Here is an 18,760-nt window from a genome sequence, read left to right on the forward strand (position 1 = left end):
TAAGGGAATTTCCGGCAGTGGTTTGTAATGAAAATAGGGAAAACCCGTTGTTAAGTTTCTGTATTAGAGCTAGCATAGAATCCGCTCTGCTTAGATTTTATGCTGGTTTTTTTGCAAACTTCAAGCATGCGCACTAACAGGCTCTGAAATTTCTTCAGTCTAGTAATTAATTACTGTACATCTAACGTAGCTATTTGTTTTTCACTACAAAATCGTCTTCGTTCACCTATCCCCCCCCCCCCCAAAAAAAATTTTAAAATTCTCTTCCATAGCTTAATTAGCTATAGGCGCCAATCAAAGAAATTATTTCTCAGAACAAACATCTACCTTGTCAACATATCAAAAAATGTTTTATCAGTTATAGCCTAGCGTTGTGATATTGACCAATAGCGCTCAAAATTGAGCCAGACTCTTCAATTTTTGAAACTCGAGACTTCAAAAAGTATTCACAAAATTTATTTTAAAAAATTAAATTTAAAAAAAAAATATTTCCAAAACTACCTCTTTTCGGCTATTTAAAAAGAGTTTTAATAGTCCCCATTTGAATTTTTAAAAACAGTTACTTTTTTTCCAGACGCAAATGTTTTATTTAAAAATCAGTTGGGTACAATTCAATACATTGGCAAGCTTTCATTCCTAGACCATCATAATAGACAGAAAATGAGGGACACAGTAAAGTGACAGATTTCAAAATAAATTCAAATGGATGATATAGAAATAATTGGTCCAAATTTCAAAGCCTTGCTATACATTGGTTGACTAAACATTATTGAGTTTACTATCTTTTTACAAAACAGACTTCCATCTTTACTGAAAATAAATATGCACACAAAATAAACTTGGCTTTTTACACAAAACAAAATCATGCTAAACAAGATTAACCAGAGCAACATCTGCAACCACATTGCATGAAGTGTTTCTTCCAGACTTTTTTCTCCGGGTGGGGGGGGGGGGGGGGGTGGGGGGGGGCACTTGAAATTTTCGGGGGGGGGGGGGCGGAAACTGTCAAAAGTATATATTTTCTAAATAAATTCCATTTCGTTAGGAGGGGGCGGTAGACTGTCTTTGTTGCCCCCCCCCCCCTGTATAGATGCCTGGAAGAAACTCTGATTGTATGCACTCCACTATTTTACCCGATTCAAGTTTGGATCTTGGAACTCTACAAATGCAGTTGGCACCAAAGTTGGTATCCCTAACTTGGATACATCTTAAGCAACACAGATTCTCATAACCTTGTTTTTTCCCATTAATTAAGCCATCAGGTTCTTGTCGGCCATGTTTTCTTTGAGTCAGTATTCATAGAGCTCTCTACTAATAGCCTTTCTGCAATAAAACATATCATAAATAATAAATGATGGTGGAGTCTGAAAATAGGCAAAAGAGCTTCAACCTTTTTTTTTAACCTTCATGAGGCTCAGTTTCCGCTTCTCTCATCATTGGATCCAATCTATCTAAAGTAGGCTAGAATAAGTTCCCAGCCATCGGGTTGAGGCTTCCTGCTTCTCTTTACTTTAGGCATTTAAAAAAAACCCACGGGTATTCAACTCGTTGAATGAGTTCTATCGCTCCCCGCTCCCTCGTTTCGATTATTTATAATTGTGTTTTGTGCTCATGATTTAAACTTTTTGAAGTAGTGTTATGGGCCCCTATTTAACTATTTCAATGAGTTTTTTAGGCCATATTTGACTATTTATGAACATTGTTATACACCCTCCCCATCCAACGATTTAATGGGGGGAAGGGGGGGTTGTTATAGACCCCCTTATTCGGCTACTTGAAGTAGTTATGGGCCCTTTTTTTTACTATGGTCCCTTTATTAGCTTATTTAAAATGTCTTGTCCCCCTATTTGACTGTTAAAGGAGTATTATCCCCCTCCCTCTTATTAGATTATTAAACAAGAGCAATACGTCATAGAAAAAGTTTAAATGTTTGCCTTTTTTTCACACTACAGTTTTTTTTTTCTTTTTTTTTTTACGCAACAGCTTTGGTTAGGACTGCAGAGCAACCAGCAACATATCTTTTTTTTTTTTACAAACCTGCTCTCATGGCGTACGAAAAAAAAACAATATTAGGATTTTAAAATCTCACTATTTATTGTCGTATATTTCGGCCCCACCTCAGTGGATAGCAAGTGCTAAGATAGCCACTTTGGACGCCAAACCTTATATTTAGGAATTTCTCATCTTCCCGGGGCGCCTCCAATAAGAATTTTTTTTTTTCCTGCAGAAACCTTCCCAGGAGTATTCTAATCAACCACCCCCCCCCCCCCAAAGGTTTCTTGGCACTCGAATGACGGTGTCAAGCCGCATCCGACTTTTATTTTTATCTACCGTATACAGAGAAGAATCGAATGGCACCCTGCTGGGGCACAGCACTTGCGAAATTTACAAACAAATTTTCACAGAAAACCTCACCAGGAATATTCTCAATAACTTACATAAAGGGCATATACAACATGTACGCACGCACGCACGCACATACGCACGCACGCACACACATATACACACATATTTTCACTTTATATATATAGTTTATCTGCCCAAAATATTTTTATTAACCATGGAACAAATTTTCATTAAGCTTTTGAGGCAAGGTCAAATGGGCATATATTTATGTACGATAAGAAAATGAAAGATAAATAAAGTTTTAAATGAAACAGGAGTTAAATTTTTTTGTTATTTTTCATATTTATTTTTTTAATGACAAAAGACACTTCCCACGAAATTAATGTTGCTATAACGAAAATTGTATCTTTTTACAAAGTAAGAGACGATTAAAGCTAATAGTTTTGTATTTACATTAAATTTAATAATAATTCTAGTACACTTGTGAATCATAAATATCAACAAAAGTTTATTAGCAATTTTAATATAAGTATTTAATGTAACAAAAAAGTTTAATTTTCAATAATATTGTACCAGATACATTTTTATTTATTTTTTTAAAGAGCAAAGTTATAGGTTATGTCCCTTGATATTATTACATTTTGAAATGGGAAGTAGCTTTGGTACCATTGGCGGTTTCTGCTACAGGCATAACTAAACAACTTCGAGGAGATATTATTTTTATATCGAGGGGCTTTTTTTTTTTTTTTTTTAGAAAATCAAGTTACTTGAATTAATGTTACTAGCTATGAAACGAACTTTCAGTTTAGCCTATGGCAGGATTGTTTGGGGGGAGACAGTAGATAATTACATGCGTCTTTGGCTGTTACATACACGGGAGGAGAGATATCAATACAAGATAGCAAGGTAAGCAAGAAATAGTCAATATTTCCTGTCTAAGGTTTATGTGTTTGGGCCTATACGTGTGCAGTAAATCATCATCATCATTCCTTGTGGCCCCTGGGGAGCAAAGGTCTGCAACTACACATTTCCAGCGGACTCGGTTTTGGGCTGCAGTAAATATATGACTTTTATGCAACAACACGGGGGCGGCTTGGGTTCGAATCAGGGTTCATGTCAGTGGAGCGTCATTGAGTTCACCCAGCTCAGATGTGTATCTAACTCACGTTAGGGAAAGTTAAGGCGGCTGGGCATAGTACTGACCATACTATCCCTTCATATACCGATGTCAAGATACATATAAACTCTACTTCATCTGCCCGAGGGATCGCTAGGTCTAAAGGGAATCTTTTACAGCTGTGTATTACGAGCTAGAGGGAGTTTGATTAGCTGTTTAGTTAATCAGCCATGTTCGTTTTCAAAGTTTAAGTACTATCAACATAGCTTGGTGATGTTATAATATTGTTAGTAGTAGAGTTCTCTGGAATACATTTGTCATTCCCTCTGTACAGTTGGTGTATTGACCCTAGCACAATTGTCATTCCCTCTGTAACATTGGTGTAGTGACCCTAGCATATTTTTCATTCCCCCTGTAACATTGGTGTAGTGACCCTAGCACATTTGTCGTTCCCTCTGTACAGTTGGTGTATTGATCCTAGCACATTTGTCATTCCCTCTGTAACATTGGTGTAGTGTCCCTATACATTTGTCATTCCCTCTGTACAGTTGGTGTAGTGACCCTAGCACAATTGTCATTCCCTCTGTACAGTTGGTGTAGTGAACCTAGCACATTTTTCATTCCCTATTTAACATTGGTGTAGTGACCCTAGCACATTTTTCATTCCCTCTGTAACATTCGTGTAGTGACCCTAGCATATTTCTCATTCCCCCTGTAACATTGGTGTAGTGACCCTAGCACATTTGTCGTTCCCTCTGTACAGTTGGTGTATTGATCCTAGCACATTTGTCATTCCCTCTGTAACATTGGTGTAGTGTCCCTATACATTTGTCATTCCCTCTGTACAGTTGGTGTAGTGACCCTAGCACAATTGTCATTCCCTCTGTACAGTTGGTGTAGTGAACCTAGCACATTTTTCATTCCCTATTTAACATTGGTGTAGTGACCCTAGCACATTTTTCATTCCCTCTGTAACATTGGTGTAGTGACCCTAGCATATTTCTCATTCCCCGTGTAACATTGGTGTAGTGACCCTAGCACATTTGTCATTCCCTATGTACAGTTGGTGTAGTGAACCTAGCACATTTGTCATTCCATCTGTACAGTTGGTGTATTGATCCTAGCACATTTGTCATTCCCTCTGAACAGTTGGTGTAGTGACCCTAGCACATTTGTCATTCTCTCTGTAACATTGGTGTAGTGACACTAGCACATTTGTCATTCCCCCTGTAACATTGGTGTAGTGACCCTAGCATATTTCTCATTCCCCCTGTAATATTGGTATAATGTCCCTAGCACATTTGTCATTCCATCTGTACAGTTGGTGTATTGATCCTAGCACATTTGTCATTCCCTCTGAACAGTTGGTGTAGTGACCCTAGCACATTTGTCATTCTCTCTGTACAGTTGGTGTATTGACCCTAGCACTTTTGTCATTCCCTCTGTACAGTTGGTGTAGTGTCCCTATACATTTGTCATTCCCTCTGTAACGTCCCTAGCCCATTTGTCATTCACTCTGTGCAGTTGGTGTAGTGACACAAACACTTTTACGATTCTTCGCGATAGCCAACTATGGTGTGAATTAAAAGGCTGTCACTATATCATTTTTAGCTCTGATTGGTCTAAAACATCGTCACGTAATAACAACCAACCAAAATAAAATTAAAACTGTATATCTAGTGACGACATCATATTTTAAAGCAGCTGTTTCCAAACATATTTATTACTGCTCTTTCGTTGTTTTTTTAACATCCATACAATCTTGACTCAGCACCAACAAACATTCTGTTTTTATTTATGCTTAGTTTTGAGCTCACGCTAGGAGAAAATAAGAGAAATAGAATTGAAGAAACGAAGTTAATTGTTTCGACCTCAGAAGCAATTTTCTTCTGAGTTCAAATGGGTGACAGGTTGTGATTCTGTGAGTAATGGAGATACCTCCTTGAATAATAAGACTCCTGTGTCTAAATAAATGCTAATTTTCTTTAATAGTAGAATGTATATATATATATATATATATATATATATATATATATATATATATATATATATATATATATATATATATATATATATATATATATATATATATATATATATATATTTGGAAAAATTAAATAAGTAGTTTAATAATTTGCAACTTTAATTTTGCAAAAAGCTTTTAGAAAAAATAAAACTATGATGTTTATTGATTAAGATAAATTTTTTTAAAAATCTATAAATTATGTTGTCAACAAAGCTAATAGTTTTGTTTTTTTACCTTAAAACGAATGATTTCTCTATCATTAAAAAAAAAAATTAATATTAGGAAAAAAAATGTTAACCCGTCTAATATTCGTATTTACTCTAATTTTAATTTACGACAGTCAATTTTAGTTTAATACTAATTAACCATTTTGTATTTTAACAATTTTTTCTGAACATAGTTATAAGTTATATCCCTTGGATAAATTAACTTTCTTAACGGAGAGTAACTAAAACAATTTAATATTTAAGTCTAGATAATAATGTTTTTTAACTGTGTAGAACTTATTAAACAATGATTTAATATATTTTATGAAATATTACAATTATATACATACATATATATATATATATATTATATATATATATATATATATATATATATATATATATATATATATATATATATATATATATTAGATATTTACTTATATCTGTGTATTTATATGTTGTAAAGTAAAGTTTCCCTTTCAAACCTGACGGTCTATGGGGCAAGTGAAGTAGAGTTCACTTGTTTCTGTGACCTCGGCATATGAAGAGATAGTGTGGTCAGCACTATGCCCAGCCGCCTTTACTTTCCCTAACTTGAGTTAGGTACCCATCAGAGTTGGGTGGACTCAGGGACGGTCTACTGACTAGAACCCGAATTCGAACTCGAGACTTACGGGTTAGCAGTCCCGCTCTCAACCGCTAGACCACTCCGTGCCATAATTTATATGTTGTAGGCCCACGTATTTATTAACCTAGGCCACGTCTCCTGATTTGCAAGCGTCCTTCATCGAGGGAATCGAATCAACTCATAACGTCAGGTAGTACTTGCTAGATGAGAGTTTTGATTGAGTTTCAAGACTGGGCCGAATTATTGCCCTGCTAACTACGGGGCAGGTCTTTTTATGTCGACATACAAATTCACAAGACAGTCGTTGACACCCGCTGTAATTAGAAGCTGTGCCTCGTCGTATCAGTGAATGCTTTAAGTTAAGGTACAATCAGGCCGATGCCGAACTGTTGTGATGACGCAAAGTTAGGCAAAATTAGAAATAGGTCAGAGGTCAAATATAGAAATACAACAAAAAGCGCTAATGAGGATGGGTTGGACACACCAAGCAGTGTCACAAGTCAGGCACCAGAATCCTCCCCCCCCCCCCCCCACCCCCACCACCACCACCCTCGGCTCAAGGGAAGCAGAAAATAGGTTGGCCTAAACACTTTAAGTAACGATCAGTTATCTGTGAGGCAGAAGCAGTCGGAATGTCGTGGGGTCAACTTGGAGGAATTAACTGACTTACAAATACTTTTACTTTTTTTTTTCTAGGGTTGGGGTTTTTGTTTAACTTTTATCAACGTTGAATGGGGCACCGTTAATTTGTCTGCAGACAGTCAGAAGCACTCAACTGGTTAGGCAAATAGAAGAGATCAATTATAAAAAAAAATGAATGTGCGAATAGTTTTTAATAAGGTATATCCCTACATGCTTGGCTAAACGTGTGTCTTCTAAAGTTGTAAGTCTCCTCAAATAAGACTGGTATCTGAGTACGTTGATGAGTCTCGATTGTGGCTGTTAAATCAAGATTACACAATTCTACAGTTTCAAATCTATCCCAACCACAAACAGAGTAGCTTCCCCTATAAATTCTACAGTTTCAAATCAATCCCAACCACAAATAGAGTAACTTCCCCTATAAATTATACAGTTTCAAATCTATCCCAACCACAAATAGAGTAGCTTCCCCTATAAATTCTACAGTCTCAAATCTATCCCAACCACAAATACAGTACCTTCCGCCAGGGGCGTAGCGAGGGGGGGGGGGGGTGCGGACCGCACCGGGTGACACCATTTAGGGGGGTGACACCAAGGAAAAAAATAGCAAAATATATAGAGAAAAACTCGAGGGGGGGTGCAAATCAAAAGTTTGAAGGGGGGGGGGGTGCAAATGGAAAGTTTGAAGGGGGGGGGGGGTGCAAATGGAAAACTTGAAAGTTTGTCCCTGGGAAGGGTCTCTATGCCTCTGGGGGGGGGGGGTGACACCATTAAGTGCCGCACCGGGTGACACCCGACCTCGCTACGCCACTGCCTTCCGCTATAAATTCTACAGTTTCAAATCTATCCCAACCACAAATCGAGTAACTATCCCTATAAATTCTACAGTTTCATATATATCCCACCCACAAATAGAGTAGCTATCCCTATAAATTCTACAGTTTCAAATCTATCCCAACCGCAAATAGAGTAGCTACCCCTATAAATTATACAGTTTTAAATCTATCCCAACCACAAATCGAGTAACTTCCCCTACTGCGCAGACCTGAAATATTTCCGAATCAACCTTCCTCCCCTACGGGCTGTTTTAATCCAGGAATTGCCGCACAAGTAAATCTAAGCAAACAGACTTAATCCTACCCCCTCCCTCCCGGTAGGGCCCCCAACACCTCGGCCCTCTTGCCCAATATCGTCAGCCATCGTCCCCTTATCACTGGGCCCGCCGGCCCGCCGTGTTGACCCGGGTTAAAACAAAGATAGTATGTGCCTGTCTGCTTTGATGATGTCACTCGCCGGCTAATTAATAAAACGGCCCGGAAGACAGCTGTCAGGCGCGGTATTTAGACCTCTCCTACAAAGAGTCCGTGGGGTGGGGGGGGGGGGGTGACTTGGAGGGGAAGAAGCGTAGAGTTTGTACATTTTTTTTTTTGGTTCTATGTTCCGTGTTTGTGAAAGTTTGAACAATCTATTACAGACAAAGTGAATACGTAGAGAGAAATAGAAATGTGGGGAGCGGTAAGGGCCGGCGCTACCTATAGGGCTGGTAAGTAGGTCACCAACAAGTTCTATGGCTCATGCAGGTTTTATTGAGCCGTAGAGCTGGTTGGTGACCAACTTACCAGCCCTATAAGGCGAACTAGGCGGTCGCCTAGGGCTCCATCCCTAGTGGGGCGCAAAAGGTTTAATCGCTATTATCAAAAAGTAACTAATAGTTAATAACTTTTATAAAGGAGTAGCGATCTATTTCGGCACCCAGGACGAACTATCAACTTTGCATCCCCATCTCAAAATTAGGTCTACTTACTTACTTACTTAATCCTCATCACTCCCTGTGGAGTATAGGGCAGCAACAAATCTCCGCCATTCCACCCTATATAGGCGTTTATTGAATAGTGAAAATGCAACCCCCACCTCCCTAATTTGGAAAGGTCGGGGCACTTTTTACCAGTCACTTTGCCTTTTTAATTTGGTGTCACATAATTGATGTAGAAAACGATTTAAAAAGTTCGTAATTGAAATTTCGAACATTTAAGTCTCGTTTTCTCCGACTTTGAATTAGAAATCTGTCCTGGTGTATAGAGTTTTGTAATCACGGGGTGTTCAAAGTATTGTACTTGTTTGGTAAGATTTGATGACTCGTTTAGATTTGGCAGTAACGGCGGAAGGCTGTTGTTGATATGGTTTCGAAAAGTATCTAAGTGTTGAAATGTCGTATTTTTATCTGGCTGTTGTGTAGTGAAAGGTCAAGTGGAATCCAAAGGCGTAGCGACCCTTCCCGGACTAACTTTTCGATTTGCATCCCCCCCCCTCAAGATTTCGATTTGCACCCCCCCCCCCTCAAACTTTCGATTTGCACCCCCCTCAACCTTTCAATTTATTTTTCCAACCCATTTCGGCGCCCCTAAGGTCGGCGCCCGGGGACATATGTTTCCCCCCCCCCTTGCTACGCTGTTGGTGGAATCTGATTGGTAGTAGAGATATGAAAATGCAGGTGATGAAGTATCGTAGTTCTGGAGTTTGGGAGTATTGATTCTTGTGGTATTAAGGTATCTAATTATATTGACTGTTAAAGTGTAGTAGTAGGTCCAGTGAAATCGTTGTTGATTGGGAGTACCGTTTGTAGAGCTTGGTGAAGTTAAACGAGTTGGTGTCGTAGTTCTGGAGCATCGAGTCTAGTTATGTTTAGGTATCGAAGTTGTATATGTGTTATTGAATGTAGTAGAGTTTATCGAGTAGTCAAGTTTATCGTAAGTTAGATGATTTTAATTCAGTAAGTAACACACTGCAAAGAAAGGTAGATCTAGGAGTTCTCTAGTTGTAATTTTTTTTTTAGGAATCTATATTACCACTCTTAAAATATTCATATATATTAAATATGATAGAATATAACGGTCCTAGGACCTTTGACCACAGGTGCTTTGACCATAGGGGGTTTGACCATAGGGGGTTTGACCACAGCGGAGTTTTGACCATAGGGGCTTTGACCATAGGGGGTTTGACCACAGCGGGCCTTTGACCATAGCGGTGCTTTGACCATAGGGGGTTTGATCATAGGGGGTTTGACCATAGCGGTGCTTTGACCATAGGGGGTTTGATCATAGGGGGTTTGACCATAGGGGGTTTGACCACAGGTGTTTTCTCAGCAGAGGGTCTTTGATCACAGGTGGTCTATCAACTCGTGTTTGATCACAAGCGCTGTGTCCGGCTTTGATCATAGGCGTTTTGTCCACATAGGGTCTTTGATTTCAGGTGTTTTGTTTCCAGTTGAAACTTGGAATCAAATGCACACGATTGGCGATGGTGTAGCACGAACAAATAACATTTGTCAAGGATGGCATTACAGTCTTCAGTCTCTCCTCCAATGTAGTCACCCAACAATGTGGCGTTTCCTTGAAGGTCTACAGATGGACTGCACACGGCAAAAGACAACTTTCTTGCAAGGTGTCGCAGGGCAAGCTACCCAGCTGAGAAGCGATACAAGATGCTGCACGAAAAAAGTACAACTTGCTGTCTAGACATATGGTCAAACAGATGTACTGACATATTTGCGTGCAATAGCACATCTGTCATTTAGTTAACCATTTTATGTATTACATCTTTGACTATATTGTTGGCAAGTTTTGTATCATTTTTATCCTTTATATATGCTATGTATTTTCAAGTACATCTACATTATTTATTTGTGAAACTTGTTATATGTCGCATTATTTGTGTTTCATTTATATTTAAAATAAATCTATGAGCCCTAGCACCAGCCTTTATAGTTCTTGTCTTTTTTTAAAATACATGTTAATTTCTATTAACGTACTCTCAGGAAACATGTATAAAATCGTATTTATTTTATCACACCTATGATCAAAGCCGGACACAGCGCATGTGATCAAACACCCGTTGATAGACCACCTGTGATCAAGGACCCCCTGCTGAGAAAACACCTGTGGTCAAACCCCCTATGGTCAAACCCCCTATGATCAAGCCCCCTATGGTCAAAGCACCGCTATGGTCAAAGGCCCGCTGTGGTCAAACCCTCTATGGTCAAAGCCCCTATGGTCAAATCTCCGCTGTGGTCAAACCCCCTATGGTCAAACCCCCTATGGTCAAAGCACCTGTGGTCAAAGGTCGGCGCACCAATATAACTAACCGTAAACTTCATTTTTTTAATTATATATATTTTGTATATTAATAAATAATTCTAGCAATGTCTAAACCAGGGGTCGGCAACCTTTTGAAGCGGAAGAGCCAAAAGGGGTCGGCAACCTGTGGCTCGCGAGCCGCATGCGGCTCTTTTGATATCAGGATGCGGCTCTCCAGCTCCTTGAACAAATACTAATAATCTTAGTAAAAAATAAAATAGTTGAAATAAAAAAAAAATTTAGTGGCTCTTTAAAACCAGGGAAATTTTGAAAATTGTAACTTTTGGCTCTTCCGCTTCAAAGGGTTGCCGACCCCTGGTCTAAACAGTTACCTGTGTTTGATTTATTGAGAGACGTCCCTTTAAATAAGGGATCCAAAATTTGATTTCTTCAAGACATTTTCCCAAAGATATTAGTTATGTCATCAAGATTGAATAGAAGTATGTTATAATAAAGCTACTATTTTTAGACTTTCGAACAAAATCTATAGTTAAGTATTCAATAGATAAAATATAATATTTTCACAAGATTACATAGTTAATATTAAATATGTGTTGTAATTATTACGTAATGAAATTTAGAGATTTTTATTGTGTTTTTTAAACATGTCTTAGTTACACTTGGTTAATTTAGCTATTCTTGTGAAAGTTATTTCCCTTGAATAAAATTTTGTTATTTGCATTTCCAAATGGGAGATAATTCATTGCTTAACTTTACATTCATTTCCAATTCCTGGCATTAGGTTGACCACTTACATATAAATACAACTTTAAGATATTTTTTGCTACTGTAAAAATTATATAGAGCTTATTAAGCTCTAAACAAAATAGTTTGGTAGTTTTTTTTTTAGCATTATCAAGTTGAAAAACATCAGTTGCCGTTGTAGATTGCAACACTTAATGTTCGTAGACAGTCATACAGTCTTAGTCGTAAATTAAACATCTAATTAACTGCCTTTCCATATTTTTCACCCTCTGCTTAAGGATTCATATATAACAATTTTAGGCTGGAATCTATATTAGTTACAACCTTTTATTTTTCAAAACAAAAAAAAATCGTTACATAATCACACAATATAGACATTTTACAATTATAACTAAAGACAGTCAAGCTTAAAACAGGTAAGTTCCGTTTTGGAACTCACCTTGGGAGGACTGCAGAGAGTCCAACACTACAAGAACTTTTTTTATTCAGTGTTTTTTTTCCCAGACTTTTTCAACCAGGGAGGGGGGAAGCTCTTGAAATTTTCTAAGGGGGAAGGGGAGAGAGGGGGGGGGGGGCTATGTCGTAAAGTACAAAGTAAACTCGTGGACATAGCAACAATTTCAATAACATGTGATTACGTTTGAAAATATGAATTGAAGGAATTATTACAAACTTTTGAGACAAAGGAGGGAAGTAAAGTTTTTGATGTCTACTTAGGGGTCATCCATAAATGACGTCACGCTTTTTTTGACGATTTTTACCTCCCCCCCTCCCCTCCGTCACACGTCGTCACAAAAAGTCAGACCCCCCCCCCCCCCTAAAATGACGTCACACCTCAACCTACAACCCCCCTCAAAACTGCAGTTGAATTTTTTTTAAACATCAATATTTTTCCAAAATCTTGTCTAAACTATTACAATTTATTAAAACAGTTATCTAAAACGCGAAATAACGTCTAAAATTCGTTTTCTAACATTGCTTTTTTATAATGCAAAAATGTGACGTCGCAACATCTGAACCCCCCCCCTCCCCCTCATCACACATCGTCACAAAATTACGGACCCCCCCCCCCCTCCCCCCTACGAGTGTGACGTCATTTATGGATGACCCCTTATAACGTGTATGCAATTGATAATAAATTAATATGTCACTTTTAATGAATTGTTTTCTTAAACATATGTTTTAGTGATTAATTTGTGTGAAAGGGGGCGTTTTAATAAGTTTTGCCTATTGCGCTAAACAGTGTTTCTTCCAGACTTTTTTCTCCGGGGGGGTGGGGGGGGGGGCGGTCAACATTTTCCGGGGGGCGGACACTAATAAAAAAGTATATGTTTGTTTTATAAATTCCATCTCGTTCGGGGGGATGGAGGCGGAGCCCCCCCCCCCCCCCCCGAAGAGATGCCTGGAAGTAACTCTGGCGCTAAATAACCTGGCGCCGGCACTAGGACCTTTGATGCTTATACCGTAGCCTGACTGAAACCAATATAAGGACATGCAGTCGGAGAAAGCCATTATTTCTAAATTTAGAATTTTTTAAGCATCACATGACACTATGTTTAGCAGCAAAGGACCAGGCTAAGGAAACATCACATATATGTCAGAGTTCTTCATTTGAATACTCCCAAAAGTTTTATTACTTGATTCGTACTTGCTCTACTCGGTGGCGTTAATAGAGCTTGAATGGGAATATTACATTATGCCTTATTGTATAAGGTATAATGTTATTAAGGGACCCTTAAATCGTAATTGTTTAAACGATGGATCTATATGGCACCAAATTCTCCTTTCAACCAGGGCGCCGAAATCTCTTTTTGACCTAGGGCGCCAAAATTTCAGGTTGACCAGGCAGAGTTTCTTCCAGGCATCTCTTCGGGGAGTCAGAGCTCCCCCGAAAAAAATTTACCCCCCCCCCCCCCCCCGAACGAAATGAAATTTATATAATTTATACAGAAAATATATACTTTTAACAGTGTCCGCCCCCCCCCCCCAGAAAGTCTACCGCCCCCCCCCCCCCCGAAAATTTTAAGTGCCCCCCCCCCCCCCCCCCGGAGAAAAAAAGTCTGGAAGAAACACTGCGACCAGGCTGCCAAAATCTTGTGTCGACCAAGGCGTCAAAATTTTGTCGACCAACGCGTAAAAATGGTATGTCGATCCAGGGGCCAAATTCTCGCATCAATTGGGGTTTTACTATCTCGTGTCGACCAGGGCGTCAAAATCTCTGGTCGATCAGGGAGCCAAATCTCTGGTCGACCAGGGCGCCAAAATCTCTGGTCGATCAGGGAGCCAAATCTCTGGTCGACCAGGGCGCTAAAATCTCTGGTCGACCAGGGCGCCAAAATCTCTGGTCGACCAGGGCGCTAGAATCTCTAGTCGACCAGGGCGCCAAAATCTCTGGTCGACCAGGGCGCTAAAATCTCTGGTCGACCCAGAGGCGTAGCGACCCTTCCCGGCGCCCGGGGACAAACTTTTCGATTTGCAGCCCCCCCCCCCCTCAAACTTTCGATTTGCACCCCCCTCAACCTTTCAATTTATCTTTCCAACCCATTTTGGCGCCCCCTAAGGTCGGCGCCCGTGGACATATGTCGCACCCCCCGCCCACCCCCCCTCGCTACGCTACTGGGTCGACCAGGGCGCCAAAATTTCTGGTCGACCATGGCGCAAAAAATTCGTGTCGACCAGGGTGCCAGAAAATAGAAGCAAGAAACTTTCTTACTGACTAAGAGTATTTATTAAACATTACTGAAATTAAATAAAAGATGAAAGTATGAACTTAGAAAAATACTTTTCTGACATTTGATACTTTCTTCTATTATTTATAATCGTCTTATTTGAAAGAGAAAATCCATACCAAATGTACCACTGTGCTTATCAACAAAACACAAACTAAACATACCAATACAGCATTGCGACATTAACTTTTAATGATTGTTATTTACAAAATTCTAAATATAATCGTGTTTTTTTTAATTGTTTATTTTTGTTGTAATGAGTAAATAATGCAGAAAACCGATGATCTCCCATGGGAGATTAATTAACAATCACTCTTATGTCAAAGATATATATATATATATATATATATATATATATATATATATATATATATATATATATATATATATATATATATATAATAGTAAAGCTGTAGGAATTTTCTAAAAGGAAGCTAGTTTCTCCATTCAACTCACTCTAAAACAGTGGTTCTCAACATTTTTGGAGGTACCGAACCCCCACCTGTTTCATTCGCGCATTCGGTGAATCCTTAATAGCTCTATCGTCTGCACTGACAAAATCCGATCGTGAATCATATGAGTCGGGTGTGTTTCTTGACCTCCGCCGAACCCCTGTGAATGACTCACCGAACCCCTGGGGTTGGATCGAACCCCAGGTTAAGAACCACTGATCTAATTCTATACTCTACGATCCTTTAAAGAAAAAAACGAATCAGCTTAAAGGACCGTGCACATATTGTATTACACAAAGGGGTGGGGGCAGTGGCGTAGGCAGGGGGGGGGGTTAGGGGGTTTTACCTTCTCGCTACCCAATTCGTATAGGATTATTTTGTATGTCCCGAAGATATACAAGAAAGGCATGTATAACTATATTAAATATTTTTAATACAGGCTTTACGGAACAACTTATTATAGTCCATTGCTCTATTGTGCAGGGGTCTCCAAACTTTTCAGCCAGAGGGCCATTAACTATCAAATATCAGTCAGGGGGCCAGAGTTTCTTCAAGGCATCTTTTCGGGGTGGTGCCCCCCCCCCCTCACACAACAAAATATAATTTATATAGAAATATATACAAATTTCAAGTGGACAAAAAGATCTCCGCTGGCCGGATTAGAGGAGCTCGCGGGCCGGATGCGGCCCGCGGGTTGATGTTTGGAAACCCCTGCTCTATAGGAAGAAAAGGGTGTTTTCTGAATGTTATATAAAATTGATGGTCCATGAAAATGTTAACTAACTCGGATGGTGGTATGAGATGTTATAATTTTTGTGTTATACAATATGTGCACAATACCGAAGTTAAAAAATCTACAGTCAATATTGAGTAGAAACTAGCATACAATAAATGTAGGGGGTGGCTGTGGTTTTGTTGAACTGGGGTCGTCCATAATTGGCGTCATACTACTAGAGGAATTGGGTTGGGGGTTGGAATTTTGTGAGGATATGTGATTAGGGGTGGGGGGGGTGTGTTCAGTAAGTGTGACGTCACACTGTTGCATTTTTTTAAAGTAATGTATAAAGCTGAATTTTTGCCATTATTTCGCATTTTTGAAAGCTGTTTTTTATTTTTATTTTATTAGAAGTTGATTAACATTTAGATGATTAATATTTATAGGCTGAGGTGTGACGTCATTATAGGGAGAGGGTTGGCTTTAGTGACGGTGTGATGGTGGGATGGGGAAGAGTTAAAAATCCCCCCCCCCAAATAGCGTGACGTCATTTATAAATGACTTCTAATCCGATACTGACCACGCGAGTAAAGAAAATGCAGATAAATATTCCGAGTAGTGATTGTCATTAATTAAGCTCCAGGGGTCTGAGAAAAGCGATATGTGAAGCGTATATAAACATTTATGAAATAAATGCTTTGTCGTTTTTTCCCATTGTGTCGTTTGTTGAGCACGTGATATGATGCGTGGCTGGTACCTGTAAGGTGAAGGTCAGCGCGTCTTACCACCTTTGTAGACCACGATTCGGCTCTATGTGCCCCGTGTTAAGTTGTTCATTTCTCCTTCATTAATTTGACCCTGATCAGTTCCAATTATCAAAACATTTTTACAGATGGCATATTAATAACGAGTAGGTTTTTTTTTTCCCCCTACAACTAGCAGTCCTTCGCCCACTGCTAAAAAAGAAAATAATCCACATTTCATGCCGCAAGCTTTTAGAGGAACTGTCACTTAAAGCTGAAAAAAAAATGTGTATCATTTCCGTGGGATGTGGCTTCTTAGACCAGGCGCTGACGCAGGAGTTAGAGATTCAGGTCTTCACTCATCCTTGCCGGAACCGCCACGGTCTTTTTGGTGCTACAACTCTTCACTTTGTTCGGTTTTGGTGGGGTTTAAAAAATAACAATCGTCAAATTATGTTGTCGCAAAACAGCCTTGTATATCCTGGTGTACGGTGGTATAAGATGAGGATGATGTTGTAGCGCTGGATGGTAATACGGAATGGCAAAGTTCTCCCATGTCAAGGTCACAACCTTAACCTTCTATCCGATCCATTCAGCGCCCCCACACCCCCGCCCTGCCAGCTCTCCATTAAGTCCGTGAAATCTGGCAACTGACTTGCCGGGATGGTGGCCTCCAGACGATTCGTGTCACCACAGGTAAAACCCGAACTGCTCGGTTCCCGCCAAAAACTGGCCGGGAATTTCCGTTGCTGCATGGGAACGACGTCACGGCCCGACCCCGGGGGTGGATTATATTTTTGCCCGACCCTCAAAACCGGGTGAGTTTTCTCTTTAAGCAGGCCGTAGTCAAAGAGTTCTTTCAACGGCCCGATGCCGATAGACAGGTCACGTCTGCCGCTGTACTGAGGCACGCGGCTGATGCCCGGGGGTGAGGAGTTGGAGGACGACGGCGACGGTTTCCTGGCGGGGTCCGTGTCCCCCTGCGCGATGCGCAACAAATCCGCGTAGTAGAGTTCTCTCCCCGACTGGGTTGTCGCCCATTTGTCCTCGTACACGTCGCACGAGTCGTCCTGGTCCTTCGCCCGCCCGAAGAACTTTTGAATGTCCGAGCTCACCATGCAGGCAAAGTCCAACAGCTGTGACGTCACGTCCGGTTGTTGCTGCTGGACATGGCGGCGGTACTGCTCGTAGGTTTTGCGAAGATCCTCGTCGTCGAGGTAACTTTTTTCGTCGTCTTCAATGTCCTCATACTCCTCTTCTTCTCGATTCTCCTGTCGTTGCTCCTGCGTAGATGAGAGGAGGGTAGCGTGTTGTTTCGGACCCGGGAACGAATCCTGTTTCGACGGTGCCGGTCTGTTGTGGTACGGGTAACCGGAAACCGGCTCGTGTTGTAGAAGAGGGTGAGGGTACGCCGGGAAGGCGAGCTGGTAGTCCGGGGGTTGCTGGAGCGGGTGGCAGAGGCGGGGGTCGGGCAGGAAGTGGGAGCCGAAGTCGCGCTGGTAGTAGGGGCCGGGTCGGAACTCTGGCCCGCTAGGGTCATGATGGTGCATGGCCAACATAGGGAATGCTTGGTGGTGTCAGGTGAGAGGCGTGAATCTTTATGCACGCATTGGGCGTGGTTTGTATGCGCTGGTGAGCGTGGTTATGTGCACAGGTAGGCGTAGTTGTTTGCGCTGGTGGGCGTGGCTAAGTACACTGGTGGACGTGGTTGTGTGCACTGGTAGGCGTGGTTGTTTGCACTGGTAGACGTGGTTATGTGCACTGGTGGGCGTGGTTAAACACACTTGTGGGCGATGCTATGCACACTGGTGGGCGTGGTTATGTGCACTGGTGGGCGTGGATACGAACATGTACAGGTGTTTTTATAGTATCCATCAATTAAAATAGTTTGAAACACAATTGATAAGAAACGTGTTAGGTCAAACCATTTTCTTCAGGTTTCGATCTCCTCTACTTGTGTTGTAAAGTGCTTGAATATTAACACGATCTTTTGTGTATGCATCACCCAATCATTACACAAGCAAACTCACAATCGTGAGCTACATCTGTTTTTGTTTACCTTGTAATTGCCTGTTGAGTAGAAATGAAAGTCATTAATTTATATATAAATGAATGGAAAGTATATATATATATATATATATATATATATATATATATATATATATATATATATATATATATATATATATATATATATATATATATATAAACCGTTATAAATATCACAAGCAATATTAATGCTAATATATCATGTGTGTAAAATAAGCGGTCGGCGTGGTCGGGTCGATGAAGCGCATGGTTGCTGAACCGGAAGG

At 40.2% G+C, this 18,760-nt stretch overlaps 1 protein-coding gene across 1 annotated transcript; it reads right to left on the reverse strand.

The window, feature by feature from the left end:
- Positions 1-17,008: 17,008 nt before the first annotated feature.
- On the reverse strand, positions 17,009-18,004 carry LOC131947556 (protein PERCC1-like). Its single transcript, XM_059308803.1, has one exon. The coding sequence runs from the start codon at positions 18,002-18,004 to the stop codon at positions 17,009-17,011; it is 996 nt and encodes a 331-aa protein (XP_059164786.1).
- Positions 18,005-18,760: the final 756 nt, after the last annotated feature.

This window comes from Physella acuta, unplaced genomic scaffold (assembly GCF_028476545.2).
Source record: "Physella acuta isolate Inbredline_101_S28 unplaced genomic scaffold, ASM2847654v3 ptg000599l, whole genome shotgun sequence".
Lineage (NCBI taxonomy): Eukaryota > Metazoa > Mollusca > Gastropoda > Physidae > Physella > Physella acuta.